Source organism: Oncorhynchus clarkii, chromosome 19 (assembly GCF_045791955.1).
Source record: "Oncorhynchus clarkii lewisi isolate Uvic-CL-2024 chromosome 19, UVic_Ocla_1.0, whole genome shotgun sequence".
NCBI lineage: Eukaryota > Metazoa > Chordata > Actinopteri > Salmoniformes > Salmonidae > Oncorhynchus > Oncorhynchus clarkii.
In genome coordinates, this window is record NC_092165.1 from 60,586,105 (window position 1) to 60,612,842 (window position 26,738).

At 43.4% G+C, this 26,738-nt stretch overlaps 1 protein-coding gene across 1 annotated transcript in view; it reads right to left on the reverse strand.

Moving 5' to 3' along the window:
- The window catches only part of LOC139374392 (atlastin GTPase 1), a 36,601-nt gene extending 10,115 nt beyond the window's left edge, over window positions 1-26,486 (reverse strand). The window contains exons 1-10 of the mRNA XM_071115440.1: window positions 26,330-26,486; window positions 21,027-21,289; window positions 17,618-17,752; window positions 12,802-12,906; window positions 12,482-12,532; window positions 12,239-12,295; window positions 8,961-9,053; window positions 7,983-8,121; window positions 7,564-7,691; window positions 3,101-3,157 (exon numbers count right to left, since the gene is read on the reverse strand). Coding sequence (XP_070971541.1) covers window positions 3,101-3,157; window positions 7,564-7,691; window positions 7,983-8,121; window positions 8,961-9,053; window positions 12,239-12,295; window positions 12,482-12,532; window positions 12,802-12,906; window positions 17,618-17,752; window positions 21,027-21,289; window positions 26,330-26,363 — 1,062 coding nt within the window. The 5' untranslated portion in view covers window positions 26,364-26,486. The remainder of the gene's footprint in view (window positions 1-3,100; window positions 3,158-7,563; window positions 7,692-7,982; window positions 8,122-8,960; window positions 9,054-12,238; window positions 12,296-12,481; window positions 12,533-12,801; window positions 12,907-17,617; window positions 17,753-21,026; window positions 21,290-26,329) is intronic.
- Window positions 26,487-26,738: the final 252 nt, after the last annotated feature.

The window sequence follows — 26,738 nt, forward strand, 5'->3', positions numbered from 1 at the left end:
TTGAACAAACCACTGACCACAATCCCTGACCACTACTACACAACTACTGAACCACACAACTACTAACCATAACTATTGAACAAACCACTGACCACAATCCCTGACCACAACTACTGAACCACATAACTACTGACCACAACCACACAACTACTGACCACAACCACACAACTACTGACCACAACCACACAACTACTGACCACAACCACACAACTACTGACCACAACCACACAACTACTGACCACAACCACACAACTACTGACCACAACCACACAACTACTGACCACAACCACACAACTACTGACCACAACCACACAACTACTGACCACAACCACACAACTACTGACCACAACCACACAACTACTGACCACATTCACACAACTACTGACCACAACCACACAACTACTGACCACAACCACACAACTACTGACCACAACCACACAACTATACCCACAACCACACAACTACTGACCACAACCACACAACTACTGACCACAACCACACAACTACTGACCACAACCACACAACTACTGACCACAACCACACAACTACTGACCACAACCACACAACTACTGACCACGACTACACAACTACTGACCACGACTACACAACTACTGACCATAACCACACAACTACTGACCACGACCACACAACTACTGACCACAACCACACAACTACTGACCACAACTCCTGACCACCTTTGGTAGTGATTACAGCTGACCACAACCTGACCGCCTTATCTCAGTTCACTGGTCACGATGGCAACACCCACCCGTAGCACGCGCTCCAGCAGGTGTATCTCACTGATCATCCCTAAAGCCAACACCTCATTTGGCCGCCTTTCGTTCCAGTTCTCTGCTGCCTGTGACTGGAACGAATTGCAAAAATCGCTGAAGTTGGAGACTTTTATCTCCCTCACCAACTTCAAACATCTGCTATCTGAGCAGCTAACCGATCGCTGCAGCTGTACATAGTCTATCGGTAAATAGCCCACCCAATTTACCTACCTCATCCCCATACTGTTTATATTTATTTACTTTTCTGCTCTTTTGCACACCAGTATCTCTACCTGTACATGACCATCTGATCATTTATCACTCCAGTGTTAATCTGCAAAATTGTAATTATTCGCCTACCTCCTCATGCCTTTTGCACACAATGTATATACCTCTCTTTTTTTTCTACTGTGTTATTGACTTGTTAATTGTTTACTCCATGTGTAACTCTGTGTTGTCTGTTCACACTGCTATGCTTTATCTTGGCCAGGTCGCAGTTGTAAATGAGAACTTGTTCTCAACTAGCCTACCTGGTTAAATAAAGGTGAAATAAAAATAAAATAAATAAACAACCACAAATCTACTGACCACAACCACACAACTACTGACCATAATCACACAACTACTGACCATAACTACTGACCACAACCACACAACTATCAACCACAACCACACACTAATGACCACAACCACACAACTAGTGACCACAACCACACAATTACTTAACCCAGCTACTGACCACAACTACTGACAACAACCACACAACTCCTGACCACAACCACACAACTACTGACCACAGCTACTGACCACAACCACACAACTACCAACCACATAACTACTGACCACAACCACACAACTACTGTCCACAACTACTGACCATAACCACACGACTACTGTCCACAACTATTGACCACAATCACACAACTACCAACCACAGCTACTGACCACAACCACACAACTACCAACAACAAATACTGACCACAACCACAAATACTGACCACAACCACAAATACTGACCACAACCACACAACTAGTGACCACAATTACTGACCACAATCAAATAAAATACTGACCACAACCACACAACCGCTGACCATAACTACTTGCCACAACCACACAACTACTGACCACAACCACATAACTACTGACCACAACCACACAACTACTGACCACAACCACACAACTACTGACCACAACCACACAACTACTGACCACAACCACACAACTACTGACCACAACCACACACCTACTGACCACAACCACACAAATACTGACCACAACTACACAACTACTGACCACAACTACTGACCACAACTACTGATCACAACCACACAACTACTGACCACAACTACTGACCACAACCACACAGCCACTGACCACAACCACACAACTACTGACCACAACCACACAACTACTGACCACAACCACACAACTACTGACCACAACCACACAACTACTGACCACAACCACACAACTACTGACCAAAACTACTGACCACAACCACACAACTACTGACCACAACCACACAACTACTGACCAAAACTACTGACCACAACCATACAACTACTGACCACAACCACACAACCACTAACCACAACCACACAACTACTGACCAAAACTACTGACCACAACCATACAACTACTGACCACAACCACACAACCACTAACCACAACCACACAACTACTGACCACAACCACACAACTACTGACCACAACCATACAACGACTGACCACAACCACACAACTACTGACCACAACCACACAACTACTGACCAAAACTACTGACCACAACCATACAACTACTGACCACAACCACGCAACTACTGACCACAACCACACAACTACTGACCACAACCACACAACTACTGACCACAACCATAAAACGACTGACCACAACCACACAACTACTGACCACAACCACACAACTACTGACCACAACCATACAACTACTGACCACAACCACACAACTACTGACCACAACCACACAACTACTGACCAAAACTACTGACCACAACCATACAACTACTGACCACAACCACACAAATACTGACCACAACCATACAACTACTGACCAAAACTACTGACCACAACCACACAACTACCGACCACCACTACCGGTCAAAACTACTGACAATAACTGCACAACTACGAGTGCCAAGCAGAGACGCATTGTGCCCCATTTTTTGTCTTTAATATGACTCAGTATTTAGTATGATTTGGCCGGGGACTGTACTCCGAACTTTCCAATCTCAGGGCAGACGTTCTAGCCACAAGGCCACCTTTAGGCATAACACTATAAGCTATAAGACAAGGAGGTAATTGTGTACCTGCAGCATGGACTTAGGGTGTGGCAGCTCCTCACCCTGGTAGATTTTGATGTATGCCTGAAAGAAAAAAGATAATATCACCAAACACCTACATTACCAGTTAAAAGTTTCATTTTTAAAAAAACATTCCAGGGTTTTTCTATATTTGTACTATTTTCTACATTGTAGAATAATAGTGAAGACATCAAAACTACGAAATAACACACATGGAATCATGTAGTAACAGCTCAAATAATAACAGCAGTAAGAACAGCTCAAATAAGCAAAGAAAAACGACAGTTCATCATTACTTTAAGACATGAAGGTCAGTTAATCCGGAACATTTCAAGAACTTTGAACATTTCTTCAAGTGCAGTCGCAAAAACCATCAAGCACTATGATGAAATTGTCTCTCATGAGGACCGCCACAGGAAAGGAAGACCCAGAGTTACCTCTGCTGCAGAGGATAAGTTCATTAGAGTTAATGCACCTCAGATTGCAGCCGAAATAAATGCTTCACAGAGTTCAAGTAACAGACACATCTCAACATCAACTGTTCAGAGGAGACTGCGGGAATCAGGCTTTCATGGTCAAATTGCTGCAAAGAAACCACTACTAAAGGACACCAAAAAGAAGAAGAGACTTGCTTGGGCCAAGAAACATAAGCAATGGACCGGTGGAAATCTGTCCTTTGGTCGGATGAGTCCAAATTTGAGATTTTTGGTTCCAACCGGCATGTTTTTGTGAGACAGAGTAGGTGAACGGATGATCTCAGCATGTGTGGTTCCCACCGTGAAGCATGGAGGAGGAGGTGTTATGGTGTGGGGTGCTTTGCTGGTGACAGTCTGTGACTTATTTACAATTCAAGGGACACTTAACCAGTATGGCTACCACAGCATTCTGCAGCAATACACCATCCCATCTGGTTTGCGTTTAGTGGGACGATCATTTGTTTTTCAACAGGACAATGACCCAAAACACACCTCCAGGCTGTGAAGGGACTATTTGGGATGAGTTGGCCTGCTGAGTGAAGGAAAAGCAGCCAACAAGTGCTCAGCATATGTGGGAAATCCTTCAAGACTGTTGGAAAAGCATTTTTATTTTACCAGGTAAGTTCTCATTTACAGCAACAACCTGGGGTATAGTTACAGGGGATGAATGAGTCAATTGTAAGCTGGGGATGATTAGGTGGCCACAATGGTACAGTATGAAAACCAGATTGTGAATTTAGCCAGGACACTGGGGTTATTAACACCCCTATGAAAGACAGCACCCTACACAGGGCAATGTCCCCAAACACTACCCTGGGATATTTTTTATTTTTGGTCCAAGGAAAGAGTGCCTCCTACTGGCCCTCCAACACCACTTCCAGCAGCATCTGGTTTCCCATCCAGGGACTGACCAGGACCAACCCTGCTTAGCTTCAGAAGCAAGCCAGCAGTGGGATGCAGGATATAATGCTGCTGACCAATTAAATAACTATGAAATTCCAAGCATTCCAAGTGAAGCTGGTTGAGAGAATGCCAAGAGGGTGCAAAGCTGTCATCAAGGCAAAGGGTGGCTATTTTGAAGAATCTCAAATATTAACTATATTTGGATTTGTTTAACACTTTTGTTTGGTTACTATATGATTCCATGTGTGTTATTTCATAGTTTTGATGGCTCCACTATTATTCTACAATGTAGAAAATAGTAAAAAAAAAGAAAACTTGAATGAGTAGATGTATCCAAACTTTTGACAGGTACTATACATTTGAATGTTTCTTAATAAAACATACTTCATCATATAGATGTAGGTACATACAGTATCATATTGATACATACAGTATCATATAGATACATACAGTATTATATAGATACATACAGTATTATATAGATACATACAGTATCATATAGATACATACAGTATCATATAGATGTAGATACATACAGTATCATATAGATGTAGAAACATACAGTATCATATAGATATAGATACATACTGTATCATATAGATATAGATACATACTGTATCATATAGATATAGATACATACTGTATCATATAGATATAGATACATACTGTATCATATAGATATAGATACATACTGTATCATATAGATATAGATACATACAGTATCATATAGATATAGAAACATACAGTATCATATAGATATAGAAACATACAGTATCATATAGATATAGATACATACAGTATCATATAGATATAGATACATACTGTATCATATAGATATAGAAACATACTGTATCATATAGATATAGAAACATACAGTATCATATAGAAACATACTGTATCATATAGATATAGATACATACGGTATCATATAGAAACATACTGTATCATATAGATATAGATACATACTGTATCATATAGATATAGATACATACTGTATCATATAGATATAGATACATACTGTATCATATAGATATAGATACATACTGTATCATACAGATATAGATACATACTGTATCATACAGATATAGATACATACTGTATCATATAGATATAGATACATACTGTATCATATAGATATAGATACATACTGTATCATACAGATATAGATACATACTGTATCATATAGATATAGATACATACTGTATCATATAGATATAGATACATACTGTATCATATAGATATAGATACATACTGTATCATACAGATATAGATACATACAGTATCATATAGATATAGATACATACTGTATCATACAGATATAGATACATACTGTATCATATAGATATAGATACATACAGTATCATATAGATATAGATACATACTGTATCATATAGATATAGATACATACAGTATCATATAGATATAGATACATACTGTATCATATAGATATAGATACATACTGTATCATATAGATATAGATACATACTGTATCATATAGATATAGATACATACTGTATCATATAGATATAGATACATACTGTATCATATAGATATAGATACATACTGTATCATATAGATATAGATACATACTGTATCATATAGATATAGATACATACTGTATCATATAGATATAGATACATACTGTATCATATAGATATAGATACATACTGTATCATATAGATATAGATACATACTGTATCATATAGATATAGATACATACTGTATCATATAGATATAGATACATACTGTATCATATAGATATAGATACATACAGTATCATATAGATATAGAAACATACAGTATCATATAGATATAGAAACATACAGTATCATATAGATATAGATACATACAGTATCATATAGATATAGATACATACTGTATCATATAGATATAGAAACATACTGTATCATATAGATATAGAAACATACAGTATCATATAGAAACATACTGTATCATATAGATATAGATACATACGGTATCATATAGAAACATACTGTATCATATAGATATAGATACATACTGTATCATATAGATATAGATACATACTGTATCATATAGATATAGATACATACTGTATCATATAGATATAGATACATACTGTATCATACAGATATAGATACATACTGTATCATACAGATATAGATACATACTGTATCATATAGATATAGATACATACTGTATCATATAGATATAGATACATACTGTATCATACAGATATAGATACATACTGTATCATATAGATATAGATACATACTGTATCATATAGATATAGATACATACTGTATCATATAGATATAGATACATACTGTATCATACAGATATAGATACATACAGTATCATATAGATATAGATACATACTGTATCATACAGATATAGATACATACTGTATCATATAGATATAGATACATACAGTATCATATAGATATAGATACATACTGTATCATATAGATATAGATACATACAGTATCATATAGATATAGATACATACTGTATCATATAGATATAGATACATACTGTATCATATAGATATAGATACATACTGTATCATATAGATATAGATACATACTGTATCATATAGATATAGATACATACTGTATCATATAGATATAGATACATACTGTATCATATAGATATAGATACATACTGTATCATATAGATATAGATACATACTGTATCATATAGATATAGATACATACTGTATCATATAGATGTAGAAACATACAGTATCATATAGATATAGATACATACTGTATCATATAGATATAGATACATACTGTATCATATAGATATAGATACATACTGTATCATATAGATGTAGAAACATACAGTATCATATAGATATAGATACATACTGTATCATATAGATATAGATACATACTGTATCATATAGATATAGATACATACTGTATCATATAGATGTAGAAACATACAGTATCATATAGATATAGATACATACTGTATCATATAGATATAGATACATACTGTATCATATAGATGTAGATACATACTGTATCATATAGATATAGATACATACTGTATCATATAGATACATACAGTATCATCTCTTCAATTAAAATCTCTGTCTCTAACCTTGAAGTACTCCAGCAGGCCTCTGCAGGTGATGTTGCTGCCGTTGATCTCCTTGACATCCAGGTTCCTGGGACTCAGCAGCCACGGGACCAGCACCTGCAGGTTGTTGATGAACTCACGGTCGATCTCTGCACACGGGTTAGGGAGAAGATTGGAAAGGTCGTTATGTATAACAGTAGTGCTGATGACCCTGAGCTGGGCGATAACCAACGACCCTCTGCACACAGGTTAGGGAGAGGAATAGTCGGCCTATAGAAAAATAAACTACTAGTGTCCTTCTTGTCATGGTGTGACAATTTCATAATTCCTTGAACCTTCTCTATTATATGGAATTTGATCAGACAGTTACTGTATATTTTTTGTAGGAAACAAACTGTGCTGTGTGTGTATTAAGACCGGGTGATCGTGACGTAGTTTACCTTTGAGTCTGCCGTCGAAGTTGGGGTTGGTGGCCACTTTGAGTCCGGGGTGGGGCATCAGGAAGCAGGAGATGTTGGTGAAGCAGGAGTGGATGTGTTTACGAACGTTCTGCAGCTCCTCATGCTGATTCTCAGAGATCTAGAACACAGACACACACAACCACAGACACGTACGGCCACAGACCAACCACAGACAGACAACCACAGACACGCGCAGACGACCACAGACACGTACAACCACCGACCAACCACAGACAGACACCCATGGGCACACAGACAACCACAGACGCGTACAACCATAGACACGCGTGACCACAGACATGCACAGACATGACCACAGACACACATCAACCACAGACCAACCCCAGAAAGACACAGATACAACCACAGACACAGACGGACACAGACAAACACAGACAGAGACACAACCACAGAAAGACACAGATACAACCACAGACAGAGACACAACCACAGACCAACCCCAGAAAGACACAGATACAACCACAGACAGAGACACAACCACAGACCAACCCCAGAAAGACACAGATACAACCACAGACAGAGACACAACCACAGACCAACCCCAGAAAGACACAGATACAACCACAGACAGAGACACAACCGCAGACAGAGACACAACCGCAGACAGAGACACAACCACAGACACAGACACAACCACAGACAGAGACACAACCACAGTTGGTAACAGTGTTGTTACTACTGATGCCGAGGCTGTGAGATCCATTCCTGCAGGGGATCACAGGGATCTGTATGTTTCTTCGGATGAAAACATCTGCTTATATTATTCTTATTATTATTGTTATTATTATTATTATTATTATTACAGCTTACATAATTATGTAGAATAAATAGCATCCCTTTCAGTTTCAATGAATGACAAACTGTTAATATAACTGTTGTTGTTGTTGTTGTTTTTATCTTTAGATGCTCCACGAAAAATAATCTGTGACCTCTGACCTTGAGCCTCTTCTCCAGGAACTTCATGCCTCCTTCCTGTCCATAGCCAAACTCGTAAGGGAAACTCCAATCCCGGACTAGGAATATCATGGACTGAAACGACACACAGGTTCACTAAGTTACCACGCAGTAGGAAGTAAACAGCATGAGCTGATGTACAGTACCTCTAAAAATGTATGTAGAGGTGCGCTGACTAACATAGAGTAAAGTGTTTCAAAATAAACAAGGCAAGTTTGTGACAGCAAGATGCTACTGTAACGGAGGTGAAACTGCTAGCTTAGTTAGCGGTGGTGCAGCGCTAAATAGCGTTTCAATCGGTGACGTCACTCGCTCTGAGACCTTGAAGTAGTGGTTCCCCTTTGCTCTGCGAGGGCCGCGGCTTTTGTGGAGCGATGGGTAACAATGCTTCGAGGGGTGACTGTTGTTGATGTGTGCAGAGGGTCCCTGGTTCGCGCCCGGGTATGGGCGAGGGGACGGACGTAAAGTTATACTGTTACACAAACCAAAGTAGAGAGGATGTACAGTTCCTTCAGAATGTGTTCACACCCCTTGACTTAAAAAAATATATTTTTAAAAGATTAAATTGAGATTGTGTCACTGTCCTGAGAAGAAAAAAAAGGCTGCAACACAACAAAATATGGAATAAGTCAAAGGGGTCTGAATACTTTCTGAAGGCTCTGTAAATAGTTCCTGCTCTGGTAAACTGAATTATTTTTTAAATAATTTGTTTTTGTTTAAGTAGGCAAGTCAATTAAGAATGACAGCCTAGGAACAGTGGGTTAACTGCCTTGTTCAGGGGAACAGTGGGTTAGCTGCCTTGTTCAGGGGAACAGTGGGTTAGCTGCCTTGTTCAGGGGAACAGTGGGTTAACTGCCTTGTTCAGGGGAACAGTGGGTTAGCTGCCGTGTTCAGGGGAACAGTGGGTTAGCTGCCGTGTTCAGGGGAACAGTGGGTTAGCTGCCGTGTTCAGGGGAACAGTGGGGTCAACTGCCTTGTTCAGGGAAACAGTGGGTTAGCTGCCTTGTTCAGGGGAACAGTGGGTTAGCTGCCTTGTTCAGGGGAACTGTGGGTTAGCTGCCGTGTTCAGGGGAACAGTGGGTTAGCTGCCGTGTTCAGGGGAACAGTGGGTTAGCTGCCGTGTTCAGGGGAACAGTGGGTTAGCTGCCTTGTTCAGGGGAACAGTGGGTTAGCTGCCGTGTTCAGGGGAACAGTGGGATAACTGCCTTGTTCAGGGGAACAGTGGGTTAGCTGCCGTGTTCAGGGGAACAGTGGGTTTAACTGCCTTGTTCAGGGGAACAGTGGGTTAGCTGCCGTGTTCAGGGGAACAGTGGGTTAGCTGCCTTGTTCAGGGGAACAGTGGGTTAGCTGCCGTGTTCAGGGGAACAGTGGGTTAGCTGCCTTGTTCAGGGGAACAGTGGGATAACTGCCTTGTTCAGGGGAACAGTGGGTTAGCTGCCTTGTTCAGGGGAACAGTGGGTTAACTGCCTTGTTCAGGGGAACAGTGGGTTAGCTGCCTTGTTCAGGGGAACAGTGGGTTAGCTGCCGTGTTCAGGGGAACAGTGGGATAACTGCCTTGTTCAGGGGAACAGTGGGTTAGCTGCCGTGTTCAGGGGAACAGTGGGTTAACTGCCTTGTTCAGGGGAACAGTGGGTTAGCTGCCGTGTTCAGGGGAACAGTGGGTTAGCTGCCTTGTTCAGGGGAACAGTGGGTTAGCTGCCTTGTTCAGGGAACAGTGGGTTAGCTGCCGTGTTCAGGGGAACAGTGGGTTAGCTGCCTTGTTCAGGGGAACAGTGGGTTAGCTGCCGTGTTCAGGGGAACAGTGGGTTAGCTGCCGTGTTCAGGGGAATAGTGGGTTAACTGCCTTGTTCAGGGGAACAGTGGGTTAGCTGCCTTGTTCAGGGGAACAGTGGGTTAGCTGCCTTGTTCAGGGGAACAGTGGGTTAGCTGCCGTGTTCAGGGGAACAGTGGGTTAGCTGCCTTGTTCAGGGGAACAGTGGGTTAGCTGCCGTGTTCAGGGGAACAGTGGGTTAGCTGCCGTGTTCAGGGGAACAGTGGGTTAACTGCCTTGTTCAGGGGAACAGTGGGGTCAACTGCCTTGTTCAGGGGAACAGTGGGTTAACTGCCTTGTTCAGGGGAACAGTGGGTTAACTGCCTTGTTCAGGGGAACAGTGGGGTCAACTGCCTTGTTCAGGGGAACAGTGGGTTAGCTGCCTTGTTCAGGGGAACAGTGGGTTAGCTGCCTTGTTCAGGGGAACAGTGGGTTAGCTGCCTTGTTCAGGGGAACAGTGGGTTAGCTGCCTTGTTCAGGGGAACAGTGGGTTAGCTGCCTTGTTCAGGGGAACAGTGGGTTAGCTGCCTTGTTCAGGGAACAGTGGGTTAGCTGCCTTGTTCAGGGGAACAGTGGGTTAGCTGCCTTGTTCAGGGGAACATTGGGTTTGCTGCCTTGTTCAGGGGAACAGTGGGTTAGCTGCCTTGTTCAGGGGAACAGTGGGTTAGCTGCCTTTTTCAGGGGAACAGTGGGTTAGCTGCCTTGTTCAGGGGAACAGTGGGTTAGCTGCCTTGTTCAGGGAACAGTGGGTTAGCTGCCTTGTTCAGGGGAACAGTGGGTTAGCTGCCTTGTTCAGGGGAACAGTGGGTTAGCTGCCTTGTTCAGGGGAACAGTGGGTCAGGGGCAGAACAACAGGTTTTTCACCTTGTCGGCTCAGGGATTCGATCTAGCAGCCTTTCGGTTACTGGCCCAACGCTCTAACTACTCGTCTACCTGCCGCCCCAATTAGCCTTGTTAAACCAGCCTTATTGCGTAAGCTCATAATTCTGTTTCACAGCATGCAGTCTGGTTCATAGAGGTAGATAGAGGGCATTTATTTGTATCTGTATGATAATGGCTTCTGTGACAGGATGGGCAGCGCCATTAGGGGAATTCTCAATTTTAAAGTAGTCAATTTCTTCTTCTACTACTTGTATGAGTCGGTAAACAAACTGAAAAGGTGCATACTGCCCCCTGGAGGGTGTTGTCTGAACAGGTATAAAGACAAGGTTGGTGATTTACTTCATCCTGCTGTTATGGAATGTTTGCGCAGGAGTTACATTCATTGGCTGATCCCTCCTGATGCGATTCTTTCTTAATCCATAGGAAGTCCCACTCAGTTGATTACTTCAAGTCTTCAATGGCGCTGCCCGTGCAAAAACAGGCGTTTGGGTCACTAGAGATGTCTATCAAAGTCTATGGTCTGGTTGCGCAAGGCCAGAACGGAAGAACAGGAAGGGAAATGTCCTACCTGGAATGGCTTGAGGAATGTCTCCTCCATGGCCAGTCTACCATACTCAGTGAAGAGCTACAAACAGGAGAAGACAACATCGATCACAATCAGGAATTTTAAAGTAAAGTGAATTTATTGAACATGTTAGGAGAAACAGTTCCTTTCTGTGGGGTGGGGTGGGGGTCATCCTCTATCTGAACGTCTCCACAGTAAAAGACCTCAGTGATACCGTAGGTGATGTAATCAATCCGTCTACTGTACCTGCAAGTGTTGAAGATCATCCTCCTGGACATTCTGGGAGATGTTGTACACCTGGGAAATATAACATAATATATAATAATAATAATAATAATATAACATACAAGTGTTTGAAAGTTATTACATTTTCTACATTAAAAAAATGTCTTATTTTTTGGGGGGGCTAACAAAGGTAATCCTGGATAGCAGAGAAGATCTACCCTCGTCAAGGTCTCTAAGAAATGTCATTATTTATGTTCATCTTACCCTCGTCAAGGTCTCTAAGAAATGTCATTATTTATGTTCATCTTACCCTCGTCAAGGTCTATCAAGAGCTATTGTACCTGCATGGAGCTGATCATGGTGCTTAGTGCGAACACGGTGGCTGAATCCCTCAACGTCGACTGGCTGTCAAACGTGCCCTGAGTATCCATCAGTAGAACAGCCACCTGAGGGACGAGACAGGAGAACGTTAAGTCTTCACTGAACACCGGTTGGTGTCCTTGAATTCATAAGGGATATTCTTTAAGTATCAATTGGTGTGTACGGGTAACCGCCAAAATGAAGAACACCGAACACACACACACACACACACACACACACACACACACACACACACATACACACACACATACACACACATACACACACACACATACACACACACACACACACACATACACACACACACACACACACATAAAGTGGCTTAATAGGGTGATGGGCCACCACGAGTCCCAAGAACCGCTTCAATGCGCCTTGGTATAGATTCTACAAGTGTCTGGAACTCTATAGGAAGGATGCGACACCAATCCTTCCACGAAAACTGAAATATGGTACACGTATTTTTTCATGCTCCTCAAACCATTCAGTAACCACTGGTGGCCATGAGGATGGGGGGCGTTTATCATCCTGAAAGAGACCACTCCCATCTGGATAGAAATGATTTCCCATTGGTTGAAGGGGATCACTCAGAATGGCTGTGCAGTCCTTTTTTATTGGTGTTTACCTTTGTCCTCTAAGGCGCTGAGTGGACCTTGAACCATGCCAGGAAAATGCAAACCCCCCCGGCACCATAACAGAGCCACCAGAACCCTCATTTACTCAGGCGTTTCCTTTACTTTGGCAGTTACCTCTACATGTCAATAGAACCGTCTGTATGATACATTAACATGATGAAAAAACACCTGTAAAGACAAAAATCACAGATTGGACCTTTAACTGTAGTCATCATACAGAATCTACCCATAGGGCCCTGGTCTAAAGTAGTGCACTACGCTCTGGTCTAAAGTAGTGCACTATATAGGGAATAGGGCTCTGGTCTAAAGTAGTGCACTATGTAGGGAATAGGGCCCTGGTCTAAAGTAGTGCACTACGCTCTGGTCTAAAGTAGTGCACTATATAGGGAATAGGGCTCTGGTCTAAAGTAGTGCACTATGTAGGGAATAGGGCCCTGGTCTAAAGTAGTGCACTATGTAGGGAATAGGGCCCTGGTCTAAAGTAGTGCACTACATAGGGAATAGGGCTCTGGTCTAAAGTAGTGTACTATGTAGGGAATAGGGCTCTGGTCTAAAGTAGTGTACTATATAGGGAATAGGGCTCTGGTCTAAAGTAGTGTACTATGTAGGGAATAGGGCACTGGTCTAAAGTAGTGCACTACATAGGGAATAGGGCTCTGGTCTAAAGAGTGCACTATATAGGGAATAGGGCTCTGGTCAAAAGTAGTGCACTATATAGGGAATAGGGCTCTGGTCTAAAGGAGTGCACTATATAGGGAATATGGCTCTGGTCTAAAGTAGTGCACTAAATAGGGAATAGAGCCCTGGTCTAAAGTAGTGAACTATATAGGGAATAGGGCTCTGGTCTAAAGTAGTGCACTACGCTCTGGTCTAAAATAGTGCACTACAGTGCCTTGCGAAAGTATTCGGCCCCCTTGAACTTTGCGACCTTTTGCCACATTTCAGGCTTCAAACATAAAGATATAAAACTGTATTTTTTTTGTGAAGAATCAGCAACAAGTGGGACACAATCATGAAGTGGAACGACATTTATTGGATATTTCAAACTTTTTTAACAAATCAAAAACTGAAAAATTGGGCGTGCAAAATTATTCAGCCCCTTTACTTTCAGTGCAGCAAACTCTCTCCAGAAGTTCAGTGAGGATCTCTGAATGATCCAATGTTGACCTAAATGACTAATGATGATAAATACAATCCACCTGTGTGTAATCAAGTCTCCGTATAAATGCACCTGCACTGTGATAGTCTCAGAGGTCCGTTAAAAGCGCAGAGAGCATCATGAAGAACAAGGAACACACCAGGCAGGTCCGAGATACTGTTGTGAAGAAGTTTAAAGCCGGATTTGGATACAAAAAGATTTCCCAAGCTTTAAACATCCCAAGGAGCACTGTGCAAGCGATAATATTGAAATGGAAGGAGTATCAGACCACTGCAAATCTACCAAGACCTGGCCATCCCTCTAAACTTTCAGCTCATACAAGGAGAAGACTGATCAGAGATGCAGCCAAGAGGCCCATGATCACTCTGGATGAACTGCAGAGATCTACAGCTGAGGTGGGAGACTCTGTCCATAGGACAACAATCAGTCGTATATTGCACAAATCTGGCCTTTATGGAAGAGTGGCAAGAAGAAAGCCATTTCTTAAAGATATCCATAAAAAGTGTCGTTTAAAGTTTGCCACAAGCCACCTGGGAGACACACCAAACATGTGGAAGAAGGTGCTCTGATCAGATGAAACCAAAATTGAACTTTTTGGCAACAATGCAAAACGTTATGTTTGGCGTAAAAGCAACAAAGCTGAACACACCATCCCCACTGTCAAACATGGTGGTGGCAGCATCATGGTTTGGGCCTGCTTTTCTTCAGCAGGGACAGGGAAGATGGTTAAAATTGATGGGAAGATGGATGGAGCCAAATACAGGACCATTCTGGAAGAAAACCTGATGGAGTCTGTAAAAGACCTGAGACTGGGACGGAGATTTGTCTTCCAACAAGATAATGATCCAAAACATAAAGCAAAATCTACAATGGAATGGTTCAAAAATAAACATATCCAGGTGTTAGAATGGCCAAGTCAAAGTCCAGACCTGAATCCAATCGAGAATCTGTGAAAAGAACTGAAAACTGCTGTTCACAAATGCTCTCCATCCAACCTCACTGAGCTCGAGCTGTTTTGCAATGAGGAATGGGAAAAAATTTCACTCTCTCGATGTGCAAAACTGATAGAGACATACCCCAAGCGACTTACAGCTGTAATCGCAGCAAAAGGTGGCGCTACACAGTATTAACTTAAGGGGGCTGAATAATTTTGCACGCCCAATTTTTCAGTTTTTGATTTGTTAAAAAAGTTTGAAATATCCAATAAATGTCGTTCCACTTCATGATTGTGTCCCACTTGTTGTTGATTCTTCACAAAAAAATACAGTTTTATATCTTTATGTTTGAAGCCTGAAATGTGGCAAAAGGTCGCAAAGTTCAAGGGGGCCGAATACTTTCGCAAGGCACTGTATGTAGGGAATAGGGCTCTGATCTAAAGTAGTGCACTATATAGGGAATAGGGCTCTGATCTAAAGTAGTGCACTATGTAGGGAATAGGGCTCTGGTCTAAAGTAGTGCACTACGCTCTGGTCTAAAATAGTGCACTATGTAGGGAATAGGGCTCTGATCTAAAGTAGTGCACTATATAGGGAATAGGGCTCCGATCTAAAGTAGTGCACTGTGTAGGGAATAGGGCTCCAATCTAAAGTAGTGCACTATGCAGGGAATAGGGCTCTGGTCTAAAGTAGTGCACTACGCTCTGGTCTAAAATAGTGCACTATGTAGGGAATAGGGCTCTGATCTAAAGTAGTGCACTATATAGGGAATAGGGCTCCGATCTAAAGTAGTGCACTATGTAGGGAATAGGGCTCCGATCTAATGTAGTGAACTACATAGGGAATAGGGCTTTGGTCTAAAGTAGTGCACTATATAGGGAATAGGGCTCCGATTTAAAGTAGTGCACTACGTAGGGAATAGGACTCCGATCTAAAGTAGTGCACTACATAGGGAATAGGGCTCCGATTTAAAGTAGTGCACTACGTAGGGAATAGGGCTCCGATCTAAAGTAGTGCACTATGTAGGGAATAGGGCTCTGGTCTAAAGTACTGCACTACATAGGGAATAGGGCTCCGATCTAAAGTAGTGCACTATGTAGGGAATAGGGCTCTGGTCTAATGTAGTGCACTACATAGGGAATAGGGCTCTGGTCTAATGTAGTGCACTACATAGGGAGTAGGGCCCTGGTCTAAAGTAGTGCACTACATAGGGAATAGGGCTCTGGTCTAATGTAGTGCACTACATAGGGAATAAGGCTCTTGTATAAAGTAGTGACCTATATAGGGAATAGGGCTCTGGTCTAAAGTAGTGCACTATATAGGAAATAGGGCTCTGGTCTAAAGTAGTGCACTACGCTCTGGTCTAATGTAGTGCACTATATAGGTTATAGGGCTCTGGTCTAAAGTAGTGCACTACATAGGGAATAGGGCTCTGGTCTAATTTAGTGCACTACATAGGGAATAGGGCTCTGGTCTAATGTAGTGCACTACATAGGGAATAGGGCTCTGGTCTAATGTAGTGCACTACATAGGGAGTAGGGCCCTGGTCTAAAGTAGTGCACTACATAGGGAATAGGGCTCTGGTCTAATGTAGTGCACTACATAGGGAATAAGGCTCTGGTCTAAAGTAGTGACCTATATAGGGAATAGGGCTCTGGTCTAAAGTAGTGCACTATATAGGAAATAGGGCTCTGGTCTAAAGTAGTGCACTACGCTGTGGTCTAATGTAGTGCACTATATAGGTTATAGGGCTCTGGTCTAAAGTAGTGCACTACGCTCTGGTCTAAAGCAGTGCACTATATAGGAAATAGGGCTCTGGTCTAATGTAGTGCACTATATAGGGAATAGGGCTCTGGTCTAAAGTAGTGCACAATATAGGGAATAGGGTTCTGGTCTATAGTAGTGCACTACATCGGGAATAAGGCCCTGGTCTAAAGTAGTGCACTATATAGGGAATAGGGCTCTGGTCAAAAGTAGGGCACGGTGTAGAGAATAGGGTGCCATTTGGTACAAAACCAAACAGTGACAACAGGTCAGGCTCTGGTACCTTGCGTCCATCTGGCTTGTCCACCAGAAAGACTTCGCTCCAGATCTGAATCCCTGTGGTCTCTCTCTCAGATCCACCCCTCCAGGAGAACCCAGTCAGAGGCTCCTCTGCCTCCCCCAGCCACTCTTCAGATGCCTGGGGAGTATGGACACAGATATAGACCAGCATGAGTCAATACATAGATAATGATATAGACCAGCATGAGTCAATACATAGATACAGGCCAGCCAATGATATAGACCAGCATGAGACAATACAGGCCAGCCAATGATATTTAATTTATTTATTTTTAATTTGACCTTTATTTAACTAGGCAAGTCAGTTAAGAACAAATTCTTATTTTCAATGACAGCCTAGGAACAGTGTTCAGGGGCAGAACAACAGATTTTTACCTTGTAAGCTCGGGGATTTGAACTTGCAACCTTTCGGTTACTAGTCCAACGCTCTAACCACTAGGCTACCGTGTCGCCCCAATATAGACCAGCATGAGACAATACATAGATACAGGCCAGCCAATGATATATATACACAAATGAGTGAATTCAGAGACTAAAAGCAGGGAAAGACAGCACAGTTAAATGCTTCTGGGAATGCACCAATACTCCCTAACCTAAATCCCACATCATCCGATAATCTTAATCATCACATTATGTCACTGCAGGACGCTGATGGAAAGTTTACAGCATGTGGCTTTCATGCTGAGAGTTGGGTCCTAACCAGGTCAAAGGGACACGAACCCATGCCAGTCCCAAAAGCCAAGTATGACTGCTGGATCAAAGGGACACGAACCCATGCCAGTCCCAAAAGCCAAGTATGACTGCTGGATCAAAGGGACACGAACCCATGCCAGTCCCAAAAGCCAAGTATGACTGCTGGATCAAAGGGACACGAACACATGCCAGTCCCAAAAGCCAAGTATGACAGCTGGATCAAAGGGACTCGAACCCATGACAGTCCCAAAAGCCAAGTATGACTGCTGGATCAAAGGGACTCGAACCCATGACAGTCCCAAAAGCCAAGTATGACTGCTGGATCAAAGGGACTCGAACCCATGCCAGTCCCAAAAGCCAAGTATGACTGCTGGATCAAAGAGACACGAACCCATGCCAGTCATGACATCACTGTGTTCTCTGAACATTAACACTTCCTGTATCTCCAGCACTGGGTCTGGAGCTGAGAACCACTATCTCACAAATACATGTGACCCTCCCAAACGTTTAAGCCAGCTGCACCACCCAAAAAGCTGCCTGCTACTCTCCGTTTATCATATATGCATAGTCACTTTAACGAAACATTCATGTACATACTACCTCAATTGGGCCGACCAACCAGTGCTCCCGCACATTGGCTAACAGGGCTATCTGCATTGTGTCCCACCACCCGCCAACCCCTCTTTTACACTTCTGCTACTCTCTGTTCATCATAAATGCATGGTCACTTTAACCATATCTACATGTACATACTACCTCAATCAGCCTGACTAACCGGTGTCTGGATATAGCCTCCCTACTGTATATAGCCTCTCTACTGTATATAGCCTCTTTACTGTATATAGCCTCTCTACTGTATATAGCCTCTCTACTGTATATAGCCTCTCTACTGTATATAGCCTCTCTACTGTATATAGCCTCCCTACTGTATATAGCCTCGCTACTGTATATAGCCTCGCTACTGTATATAGCCTCTCTACTGTATATAGCCTCTCTACTGTATATAGCCTCTCTACTGTATATAGCTTCTCTACTGTATATAGCCTCTCTACTGTATATAGCCACTCTACTGTATATAGCCTCTCTACTGTATATAGCCTGTCTACTGTATATAGTCTCTCTACTGTATATAGCCTCTCTACTGTATAGAGCCTCTCTACTGTATATAGTCTCTCTACTGTATATAGTATCTCTACTGTATATAGTCTCTCTACTGTATATAGTCTCTCTACTGTATATGGCCCTCTACTGTATATAGCCTCTCTACTGTATATAGCCTCTCTACTGTATATAGCCTCTCTACTGTATATAGTCTCTCTACTGTATCTACTGTATATAGTCTCTCTACTGTATATAGCCTCTCTACTGTATAGAGCCTCTCTACTGTATATAGTCTCTCTACTGTATATAGTCTCTCTACTGTATATAGCCTCTCTACTGTATATAGTCTCTCTACTGTATATAGTCTCTCTACTGTATATAGTCTCTCTACTGTATATAGCCTCTCTACTGTATATAGTCTCTCTACTGTATATAGTCTCTCTACTGTATAGAGCCTCTCTACTGTATATAGTCTCTCTATTGTATATAGTCTCTCTACTGTATATAGTCTCTCTACTGTATATAGTCTCTCTACTGTATATAGCCTCTCTACTGTATATAGTCTCTCTACTGTATATAGTCTCTCTACTGTATATAGCCTCTCTACTGTATATAGCCTCTCTACTGTATGTAGCCTCTCTACTGTATATAACCTCTCTACTGTATATAGCCTGTCTTTTTACTGTTGTTTTATTTCTTTACCTATTAACTACCTATTGTTCACCTAATACCTTTTTGGCACTGTTGGTTAGAGCCTGTTGTATTCAGCATTTCACTGTGAGGTCTACTACACCTGTTGTATTCAGCATTTCACTGTGAGGTCTACTACACCTGTTGTATTCAGCATTTCACTGTAAGGTCTACTACACCTGTTGTATTCAGCATTTCACTGTAAGGTCTACTACACCTGTTGTATTCAGCATTTCACTGTGAGGTCTACTACACCTGTTGTATTCAACATTTCACTGTAAGGTCTACTACACCTGTTGTATTCAGTATTTCACTGTAAGGTCTACTACACCTGTTGTATTCAGCATTTCACTGTAAGGTCTACTACACCTGTTGTATTCAGCATTTCACTGTAAGGTCTACTACACCTGTTGTATTCAGCATTTCACTGTAAGGTCTACTACACCTGTTGTATTCAGCATTTTACTGTAAGGTCTACTACACCTGTTGTATTCAGCATTTCACTGTGAGGTCTACTACACCTGTTGTATTCAGCATTTCACTGTAAGGTCTACTACACCTGTTGTATTCAGCATTTCACTGTGAGGTCTACTACACCTGTTGTATTCAGCATTTCACTGTAATGTCTACTACACCTGTTGTATTCAGCATTTCACTGTGAGGTCTACTACACCTGTTGTATTCAGCATTTCACTGTAAGGTCTACTACACCTGTTGTATTCAGCATTTCACTGTGAGGTCTACTACACCTGTTGTATTCAGCATTTCACTGTAAGGTCTACTACACCTGTTGTATTCAGCGCACGTGACAAATAAACTTTGAGTTGATTTGATCATTTGGCGGCGTGGGTGGAGACATTTCAACCTGGAGTGAGGTTACCAATCCCCATCATTTACACAAGCATGACCTTTGAACTCACCTGGCTGTACATGTAACGCAGCATGAAGTCCATGAGGAAGGACTTGCCCTTGCGGAACGCCCCAGCCACAGATATGGCCACCACTTCCCTGTTCTGGACCTCTTCGGCCAATAGGATGCGGCTCAGCGCCGCCTCGTCCAACTCGAAGGTGTGGTCGTCCTTGACAACCAGCACCTGGATGGGCCGCGCACTTCCATCAGGCTCCTCCTCCTCCGAGCTCCAGTCATAGGTGGCTTTGTCTGTGAAGGACCCTGTCACATGATGGGGGATGTCACATGATGTGGGATGTCACATGATGGGGGAGGGAATGTAAAAATGAAAGAATATTGCACATCCTATGTTTGTAACGTTCCCAAGTGCAGCTGAAATGGCTGTCTATTCCCTGTATAATGAACAACTCTTGACCAGAGCCCGACTGTATGTGGTGCCATTTAGGATGCTCTGGTCAGCTGTTGTGCCCTGTCACACCCTGATCTGCTTCACCTGTCTTCGTGATTGTCTCCACCCCCATCCAGGTGTAGCCCATCTTCCACATTATCCCCTGTGTATTTATACCTGTGTTCTCTGTTTGTCTGTTGCCAGTTCTTCTTGTTTGTCAAGTCAACACGCGGTTTTTGTCTCAACGCCTGCTGTTCCCGAGTCTCGCTTTTTCCTCGCCCTCATGGTTTTGAGCCTTGCCTGTCCTGTCTCTGAGCCAGCTTGCCTGACCACTCTGCCTGTCCTGTCTCTGAGCCAGCTTGCCTGACCACTCTGCCTGTCCTGTCTCTGAGCCGGCTTGCCTGACCACTCTGCCTGCCTGCCCTGTCTCTGAGCCCGCTTGCCTGACCACTCTGCCTGTCCTGTCTCTGAGCCGGCTTGCCTGACCACTCTGCCTGCCCTGTCTCTGAGCCCGCTTGCCTGACCACTCTGCCTGTCCTGTCTCTGAGCCGGCTTGCCTGACCACTCTGCCTGCCCTGTCTCTGAGCCCGCTTGCCTGACCACTCTGCCTGTCCTGTCTCTGAGCCCGCTTGCCTGACCACTCTGCCTGTCCTGTCACTGAGCCCGCTTGCCTGACCACTCTGCCTGCCCCTGAGCCTGCCTGCCGTCCTGATCCTTTCCCCCACTACTCTAGTTATCGACCCCTACCTGCCTTGACCTGTTGCCATAATAAACATTGTTACTCTGACACAGACTGCATCTGGGTCTCACCTTCAAAACCTGATAGTGCCCTGCAGGAAAAAGGATGCCATTTCTGACACAACTGCACACTCTATAATACCCTCAGTTATCGATTGACCAATCAACATTAGGCACCCCGATGCCTTCCTGTGAGGTACAGGGGAAATGGGGAAACACTTTATATCCTATAAACAGAGAAAGAAGAAGCTGCAAAGAGGTAGCCATCAAAAGCGAACAAAATTGATCAATTTTATACTTTACAGACATAGTCTAATCAACCCAAACAATACACCATTCACAGTATACTGTGTGCGAATGTAATTCAAATACGGAAATGACCCCTTTTAGTAATGACAGGCCGTGTTAGAGGCTTGTTAATACCATAATAGCTGTCTATCCGGTGTGGTTAACACATCGATATCATCTCAGCCCATATAGTTTGTTTCCCAAAAGGCACCCTCTTCCTTACCATCGTACACTACATTTGACCAGAGCCCCATGTGCCTTGGTCACAAGTAGTGTACTACAGAGGGAATATAGTGCTATTTGGGATGTAACCCTTGCGCATTTGGACTGAGAGAGAGAGAGAGAGAGAGAGAGAGAGAGAGAGAGAGAGAGAGAGAGAGAGAGAGAGAGAGAGAGAGAGAGAGAGAGAGAGAGAGAGAGAGAGAGAGAGAGAGAGAGAGAGAGAGAGAGAGAGAGAGAGAGAGAGAGAGAGAGAGAGAGAGAGAGAGAGAGAGAGAGAGAGAGAGAAAAGCTTTCCTTTCCGGGAAGGCAGTGACTCAGTCTGCCTACAATCTGCCTGCGTCTCCAATATGCCTGCCTCTCCACAGACTCCAATCTGCCTGCCTCTCCACAGTCTCCAATCTGCCTGCCTCTCCACAGTCTCCAATCTGCCTGCCTCTCCACAGTCTCCAATCTGCCTGCCTCTCCACAGTCTCTAGAGACCCGCTTCTCCACAGTCTCCAATCTGCCTGTCTCTCCACAGTCTCCAATCTGCCTGCCTCTCCACAGTCTCCAATCTGCCTGCCTCTCCACAGACTCCAATCTGCCTGTCTCTCCACAGTCTCCAATCTGCCTGCCTCTCCAAAGTCTCCAATCTGCCTGCCTCTCCACAGTCTCCAATCTGCCTGTCTCTCCACAGTCTCCAATCTGCCTGCCTCTCCACAGTCTCCAATCTGCCTGTCTCTCCACAGTCTCCAATCTGCCTGCCTCTCCACAGTCTCCAATCTGCCTGCCTCTCCACAGTCTCCAATCTGCCTGCCTCTCCACAGTCTCCAGAGGCCTGGTGGTTATGTAGGCTGCAAATTCCTAGCTAGTCTAGTGTACTAACAGGGAGAAGACTGAGGGACATAGAGTCACGGTACGGTGTTGGTGGCTGTCCATCGGTGTGTGTGGTTAACAATAGCCAATATTTCATCATGTTCCTTCCTCGAAGTAATGTCTTGGGTTAGCCTGAACAGGTTAGCTGGCTGCTAACACAGAGAAGTGTTGATAGACAGAACTCTCTCTCTCTCTGACAACAATCTAAGGATATCATCAACCACAACCACTCCAAGCTCTAATTCTGCATTTGTAAGATCAGATGACGTAAGAGATGAGAGATTTGTATGACATAACAAACATAGCAAAGTGTGTCCCAAATAGCACCCTATTCCCTATGAAGTGCACCACGTTACATACTAGCCCTGTTGGACCCTGGTCACAGGTAGTGCACTACATAGGGAATAGGGTGTAATTTGGGACAGTTACCAAATCACATTAAACCAAAACTGACTAATACTGTAGGTGGGAAGGGACTGTTTTGGAGCATTAAAATGAATGAAGGGTTCAGAATACAGCTAATAATTTAAACAGTCCTATCCTCCGATGTTTCTCAGGTCTGGACTAGACTGGGGCATGTATTTATTCTCACTAACAAAAGGCCATAGCAACAATGCCTGTCAGAAATTAACAGACAAACTTGTTCTCTCCACATAAATGTTATTTTTTAAATTTATTTTATTTTACCTTTATTTAGCTAGTCAAGTCAGTTAAGAATAAATTCTTATTTTACAATGACGACCTCCCCCCGACCAAATCCTAACCCGGACGACGCCTGGGCCAACTGGAGCACCGTCCTATAGGACTCACGGCCGGTTGTGATACAGCCTGGAATCAAACCAGGGTCTGTAGTGACGCCTCGAGCACTGAGATGCAGTGTCTTAGACCGCTGTGATACAGCCTGGAATCAAACCAGGGTCCGTAGTGACGCCTCGAGCACTGAGATGCAGTGTCTTAGACCGCTGTGATACAGCCTGGAATCAAACCAGGGTCTGTAGTGACACCTCGAGCACTGAGATGCAGTGCCTTAGATTGCTGTGATACAGCCTGGAATCAAACCAGGGTCTGTAGTGACGCCTCGAGCACTGAGATGCAGTGCCTTAGACTGCTGTGATACAGCCTGGAATCAAACCAGGGTCTGTAGTGACGCCTCGAGCACTGAGATGCAGTGCCTTAGACCGCTGTGATACAGCCTGGAATCAAACCAGGGTCTGTAGTGACGCCTCGAGCACTGAGATGCAGTGCCTTAGACCGCTGTGATACAGCCTGGAATCAAACCAGGGTCTGTAGTGACGCCTCGAGCACTGAGATGCAGTGCCTTAGACCGCTGTGATACAGCCTGGAATCAAACCAGGGTCTGTAGTGACGCCTCGAGCACTGAGATGCAGTGCCTTAGACCACTGTGATACAGCCTGGAATCAAACCAGGGTCTGTAGTGACGCCTCGAACACTGAGATGCAGTGCCTTAGACCGCTGTGATACAGCCTGGAATCAAACCAGGGTCTGTAGTGACGCCTCGAGCACTGAGATGCAGTGCCTTAGACCGCTGTGATACAGCCTGGAATCAAACCAGGGTCTGTAGTGACGCCTCGAGCACTGAGATGCAGTGCCTTAGACCGCTGTGATACAGCCTGGAATCAAACCAGGGTCTGTAGTGACGCCTCGAGCACTGAGATGCAGTGCCTTAGACCGCTGCGCCACTCTGGAACCCAATGCTACAAACCCAAATAGCTATTCCCTATGTGGTCCATTACTTTCGACCAGGGCCCACAGGGAAATAGGTTGCCATTTGGGCCCTTATCCACAGTCAAAAGAAGTGCACTACATAGGGAACAGGGTGTCATTTGGGCCCTCTACGGTAAATGTAACTGGGTCCATGCTCATGGTTCCTCTTGTTTCAGCGCAGCCTCTGACATCAGTCGAGCCAGAGTCTAGATCTACTCTACGGTAAATGTAACTCGGTCCATGCTCTTGTTTCAGCGCAGCTTCAGACATCAGTCGAGCCAGAGTCTAGGTCTACTCTACGGTAAATGTAACTGGGTCCATGCTCATGGTTACTCAGTTCTCTCGGATAATAAGCAATAGCATTTCATACCACCCTACGGTTTCCAACCCAGTCTTCTTAGCTATCATAATATGCTACATTATGCCTGGGCAGCTCTTAGTCTGTCTAATGACGATGGTTATAACAAGCTCGTTTGTACTATGTGATAACAGACCCAAATGATGTGGCACAATTGGTGTTTATCAAACAGATATGAGAAAAACATCAATAGAAAAAAACCAAAGATATACATGTCGATGGCTGTGAGTGAAATGTAACGGTAAGGACGATGTCATCTGTTTGCTTCAGGTTCACCCGTACCCCCTATCGCCTGTAGCATCGCCTTGACAGGTATTTCATTATCCAATACTGGTTCATTCTAGAGTTGTGTTTGTACTGCTGTCGTTCGTTATTCTATGCCGGAATAATTCCAAAGGGTGCGTGGATCGGGATGCTTAGACAGACACTGCACTGGCCTGTAGAGTGAATATAGTAGACGCTTGGCTTGGGTTTATATTAGTTTATCAGTGGGACTTGGTTGGGTCTGGTCCAGGCCAGCGTTTCCGCTGTGTTTGAGAATTGAATAGATATATAATAACGATTTGTTCTGACAACAACATGCAAACATGGCAACGACTGCTACATCACGATTCCTACACAAACCCCTTCAGCTGCATTGCTGAGCCTCTCCGTAGCCTAGTGAACCCCTCATTATGCGGTCTGCAGATGACCAATTTAGTAGTCTTCATAATTATGAACCACTCACCCCAGCTGTCTCTGTCTTTACGGTTTCTCGCCATGGTGTTCCTTGCTGTTGACTGTATGTGCAATCCTAAACGGCTGTCATGTAGACACCGGACCAATGGATGAGCCTATTCAATCCGACACCGAGGGAGAAGGCTCATAAAAGGGAGGATGCTGAAGCTGACGGGAGTTGGGTGTGCAGTATCTGTATCCTCCGCCAGTAGGTGCTGTGTGGGGGGTGCGCGGGGGGCGTTATAAAGATACTGCTAACTAAAAAAAACATTTTTTTTTTAAACAATATACACTACCGGTCAAAAGTATTAGAACACCTGCTCATTCAAAGGTTTTTCTTTATTTGTACTATTTTCTACATTGTAGAATAATAGTGAAGACATCAAAACTATGAAATAACACATATGGAATCATGTAGT